At 43.0% G+C, this 5583-nt stretch overlaps 1 protein-coding gene across 1 annotated transcript in view; it reads right to left on the reverse strand.

Annotated features, from left to right (window-relative positions):
• Positions 1 to 1919: 1919 nt before the first annotated feature.
• The window catches only part of LOC146679806 (stonustoxin subunit beta-like), a 19101-nt gene continuing 15437 nt past the window's right edge, over positions 1920 to 5583 (reverse strand). Inside the window, exons 6-7 of the mRNA XM_085450435.1 lie at positions 5553 to 5583; positions 1920 to 5465 (exon numbers count right to left, since the gene is read on the reverse strand). The exon at positions 5553 to 5583 is cut by the window's right edge and continues 212 nt beyond it. Coding sequence (XP_085306561.1) covers positions 5164 to 5465; positions 5553 to 5583 — 333 coding nt within the window. The 3' untranslated portion in view covers positions 1920 to 5163. The remainder of the gene's footprint in view (positions 5466 to 5552) is intronic.

The following is a 5583-nucleotide window of genomic DNA, read 5'->3' on the forward strand; positions in this document are numbered from 1 at the left end:
TTCAGCACAGCCTGGAGTCTTGGTCTTTTCTTGGATGTTGGTTCCCTTTGTTTCCATCCTCTGTTAAGATGTTTCAGTAATGTTGAGGTCTGGGGAGGCCAATCCATGGCTGACGTCTTGTGATGCTGCATTAGCAGTTTGTTCATAGTGAAAAATGAAGCCACTGCCAATCAGACATTTGCACAGTGGATCAACTTCTGATGGTACTGTCCTGAATTCCACACCTATAATATGTTTGCACATCCTGATGAATATGTGCAGCTGATTTTCAGTCCAGTTCCTGTGTGACAGACGCCAGTCTTTCTGCCTGTGTCCTTCCTTAACAATAGAGCCATCCTTCCACTGAGACTGTTTCTGATGAGGCTTCACTGAGCAGTAGATGGATCCCTCAGCTCATCTAATCGTCCTATTTCTAACACATGACTGTCAGAAACTGTTAATCTGCTGCAGCTCTTTAACTCCTCCACTTCTTTTTTTGTAATCTCTTAGTTTCCTCATCTTTTAAGGTGGCACTGCACACCAGATCCAAAGTCAACATGCTGTTATATAATGGAGTTGAACCTGTAATGGAGTTTGATTTAAACCAATCAGCAATTAAGTGAATGATGATGAGCAAAGATGGTGGAGGTGGTGGATGAAGACCCGGACAGCTGTGGTTGGCTCCTCGTATAGAGCAGAGTGAGGTTGTGTTTGCACATTATTATAAAACCATGTTCACCATATATTTTAGCTGCAGACAATAACATGATTTCTTTGCTGTGGTGATTTTATTCCACTTTGGTAAAATGGAAAACCATCATTTCTTGCTGTAATTCACACATTATTCCAAGAGCCTCAACACGAGCCTTGTAGTCCGACCATATATAGACAAATCAATAGTTGTGTTTGTAACAGCTCATGAACATGAATCGTTCCACATTACTTTAAAATCATTGCAAACTAAACTGGAATAAATGAGTGTTTATATATAGTTTTGTCTCAGCTGTTCATACACAGTGTTTCAGTTCTTATCAGAGTCCCACCGTCTCACTGTGGTGAACCTTTAGCTCTGTTGTAAGCGTGTTGTTAGACCAGGTTTCCCTCATTTAAAAATAATCTCTCATTAGAAATGGACATGATGTCTAAGACATAGAAATGCTTATTATGGGTTCACTTGATGTCACTGAAAAGATGCACATGGGTAACGTGCAGGCCATCCAGCTCCGAGGTTTATCTCCTCACCTCGAGTCTGCGACACTCTCTCCGTGTCCTCTCAGATAAGGGCGCGCACATTTCTGCACCATCTTCTAAATTACAAAGAGCGATTCACAAAACAGAAGCTCACAAAACACTCATCACAAACCAAAAATGGCTCCACTGAGCGTCAAACTGTCACCAGAATTTACTGATAATCTAAAGACTCACAGAACTCATTTTGTCTCATTGTGTCTTAGTTTGAGACATAAGTGCATGATCATAATACTGTGTAGTTAGATGAGACAGAGCTGATGCTTGCTCTTAATTATCCTCTTCATGTTTCCCGAGCCTCAGCAGTGGAAGCTACCATGGATAGAAAGACTATGACTCATCTTAAATCTCAAATCTTTGTCTCCAAAGAGCTGCTGATGTGTCCGATATGATCCACAAGCTTAAACTAGGATTATAAGTGTGTGCAGTGATGTGTGTGAAACCTCTGAGGACTCACACGTGTGTGCTTTAGCCCACACACACATATGAAGCACTGCGACCTCACACAGAAGTGTTTTACACATCCAACCTGAATCCTGATCATTTCTACAGTTTATTAAGTTCAGCTTCACCTGAACATCAGTGATGAAGCTGCTCTGACTCCATCACAGCTCACAGCTGTTGGAATGAGTCAAACAATGAAGAAGGTTCAGAAACAGCTGATGATTTTACAGAAACATGATGCAAACATGAAAATGGACACATGATTTTTTATTAACAGACACTGTTTATGTTTCACTGTGCATGACGTCATCAACACTGACACCAGGGGGCGCTCATCACCAGCCTGAGGAAGTGTGATAATGGGGGGAGACGCAGTGTTGTGTGTACTGCAGTCGGACAGAAGGAAAAACTTCCTCCTGAAAACATTTTCATCCTTCCCAAAAGTGTTTGAGTCAAATGTTACAAATATATAAATACAATAAAACACAGGGTCTTACATAAAATTAGTGATGCAGTTGTGCACTGAGCACCTTTCCAATGTTCCTTCCTCAGATGAGTCCAGCTGCTGAACACATTAACATCTGTATGTAAATGTAGCCGAGAACCAACCTGAGCACTGCTGGGAAAATACAAAGGCAACCATCAAAGTGCTGTATTATCTTATTTATTCTGAATGTTGACTTAGATCCACACCACGATTTATGAAACTATAGAACTAAAATAACAACAATCGTCTGCTTCTTTAAAATTTCTTTCATTACATCAAACCAGTGAAAACTGAAAAAAACAAAGAGCTGTTAGCATGTTCAGACCAACTTTGAGACAGAGACTGTAAAGTTCTGCACTTTAAATCCTGCCTGTGTTCCTGCAAATGATTCACACTGAAAGTATCTTAGTTTAGTATTGAGTGAGCCACAAAGCAGCCTGATAGCTTTAAAACAGGAAAAGTAAATGAAATTGACAGTTTCAGTGTAGCTGGATCTATTATTGGGGGTCATGACCCCCGTAACCCCGCCTGGTCCTGAGGTCAAATCCACCATCTTTGTTTCAGTGCTTCATGTTCTCCCGTGTTTGTGTGCGTCCTCTCCGGTACTCCGGCTTCCTCCCACAGTCCAAACACATGCAGTTAGTGGGGTCAGGTTAGCTGTGAGTGGTTGTGTCTCTGTGTTATTCCACCTTAATCAATGACTTCCTGTTAGCATGAAGTGCTTCTGTAGGACTGATGTCATTTTCATGGTTGGATCATTTAAATGAAGCTGGACTCAGATGCAGTAAATAAGCTGATTGATCATTAATGAATAAAGCTGGTCAAACACATCACGTGGACACATGTGATTGTGTGTTGTAGTATTGATCCCAATGCTGGTATCAGTCCTGGATCAATAACACTGGATGGATGCGTTCAGCATGGAGCCCTGAGCTGTGTTACAGACAAACATGGAAACTGACAGGTCTGTGTCATTCACAGTCTGTAACACTTCTAAACAACAGAGGCTGACCCAAGTGCCTCAGAGCCAGGCACGCTCACATCACAGCTCTCTAAATAAGCCAGTTTCAAAATAAGAGCTGAAAGCTGTGTTTGCTTGTGTTAGCTTATTATTGTGGAGACTAACATTCAGTGATCATGTGTTCAGACTCATAATGATTACTCTCAGAAATCCTGATCTTTGTATTTACTGTGTGTTGGATCAATAACTGAGATTCATGGTATCACACAGCTGTGCTGCTGCTGATGTCAGCACATCTGGAACAATACGAGGTATCTGCTAGCAGACTGAGCAGGACGTGAGACCTGTGGACTGTTTAAAGCTGTCCCTCCACAGCTCACTCAGACCTGATCCACACCTCAGTGATATTCTCTGACTTCCTCAGTAGAGACAGAAACCATTCAGATCTGGGACCATCAGCTGACTGATGATGTCACACAGACTGTGTTTTTCAGGAACAGTGATTCTGATGTGAGCCTGCTAGCTGACAGCAGACCTGATGAAAGCACATGTTCACATCTGTGAGGACAGACTGGACTCTTTGACTGCACCTTGGTTCTCCTCAGAGGTCTGTACAGGAGCATGTCCACCCCCACTGAAGATCTCAGTCACTGTGAAACATAGAAAGCTGCTTGTGTGGCCTCTGCCTCACATGTAGATACAGCTACAGGTTTCTCTGTCAGTCAGACTGAAACAGTGTCCTGATGCTGCATCATTCAGCTCTGTGCCCCAGTCAGCATCACTGGGAGCTACCAGTGTTTCTGCCCTTTTCCTGTAACACTACACTCAGCACAGGCTCAGCTGGTATCCAGTGTTGGACTTTGGCTTCAGCTGCTGTGATAGATCCTCTAACATAGATCAGCTCTGCTACATGTTGTTAGATAAGTGCAGCTGCTGTCATGTCCTGATGTTTCTCTGGCTCAGCAGCTTCTCCATCAGAGGTTCACATGGAGCTGATCCAGTATCTCCAGTAACTGTGTTCTGTGCCTCACTGGTTCATCCTTCTGTCTGTGTGACGTCAGTCAGATGTTGAAGTTAAACTCTGTAATCTTCACTGTGTCACAGAGTTCAGTGAGTCCCGTTATTCACAGTATCAATCAGATCATCAGAGAACAGCTGATCAGCAATCAGTGGTGCCAACAGCGCCTCCTGTGGTGAGAGGATGCAATAATGCAATGTAGCATTTTTCCACTCAACACTTGCAGTCATGGAAACTGTCTGTTGGATCTGTGTGACGTTGCTTTCTTGGTTAGAGTTCCTCACAAATGTCCAGATGATTCTTCTAATGAGGCGTCGACCATGTTTGCAGCTCTTTGGAAGAAAACGTCGCCCTTTGCCATCCTTACTTTTCTTTGACTTCTTCAAATGCAGCTGAACTCCAGCTGGTATTTTCTTGGACTTTGCAGCTGTTTCTGGTCATCAGTTCATTCCTGCAAACCTCTGAAGCTGAACAACAATGATGCTGCATTGCTGGCTGATCCCAAAAGGTTGATTCTGTTCATCTGGACGTTTTCAGAAACGTTTGCTCACTGATCAGGTGACTTCTTCAGTCTCAGCTGACTGCAGCTTTACAAGCTTACAAACAGCACATTTGCACAATGACTGAAAGCAGCAGCACCTGATATATATGATACTAATATAATACATATACATATATAATCCATACTAATGATGAAGGAACTGAGCTCACAGTCCATTGTTCATTCAGTGAACTACTCAGTTTATTTTGGGCCTCAGAAATGCTCACTCTGTTTGTACATCACTGTCAGCAATAGACTCATTCTGCTGTGTGGACAGGAACACATGTGACATCACTTCCTGTTTGTTTGTGACTGAAGAGGAAGAAGTTTACAAGGAATCATTTAGAAGAGTTTCAAACATCAACTGATTGAATCCATGAATCTGAAAACGTGTTTGTGAGTGAAAGAGACAGACATGTACAGACTGAACTATCTGTTCAACAGTCAGAGTGTTTCTGTAACAGGAGACACTCTTTACACTCCACTCAGCACAGGGACACTGAGGAACCAGGAGTCCAGGGAAACCCAAACCCAGGATAAAGAGTTTGAGTGAATGTGGTGTTGAAGGTGTGGAGGTGGATCAGAGTGTCAGAGGAGACTCTGTAGAAGGACAGAGTGCCAGCAGGACAGTCCACATACACTGCTGCTCTGTTAGAGACAGAGGAGGAGGAGGAGGAGGAGGAGATGGATGTGTAGCTGTTATTGTGCCTGACAGACTGAGGACCACCATCAGAGCAGTACAGACTCCAGGACTGATCATTTTTTCCAAACACACAGTCATCACTGTGTGTGTCGAAACGAAAAGAGTTTTTGAATGCTCTCCTACTCCAGTCTTTACTTGACTGATTCCGTCCAAACACACAGTCATCACTGCCTCCTTTCCTTCCGATGCTTCTGTAACTCAC

This window comes from Copadichromis virginalis, unplaced genomic scaffold (assembly GCF_057382275.1).
Source record: "Copadichromis virginalis isolate Kocher_CV1m ecotype Utaka unplaced genomic scaffold, C_Virginalis_male_GT1.1 unmapped_scaffold_1, whole genome shotgun sequence".
Classification (NCBI taxonomy): Eukaryota; Metazoa; Chordata; class Actinopteri; order Cichliformes; family Cichlidae; genus Copadichromis; species Copadichromis virginalis.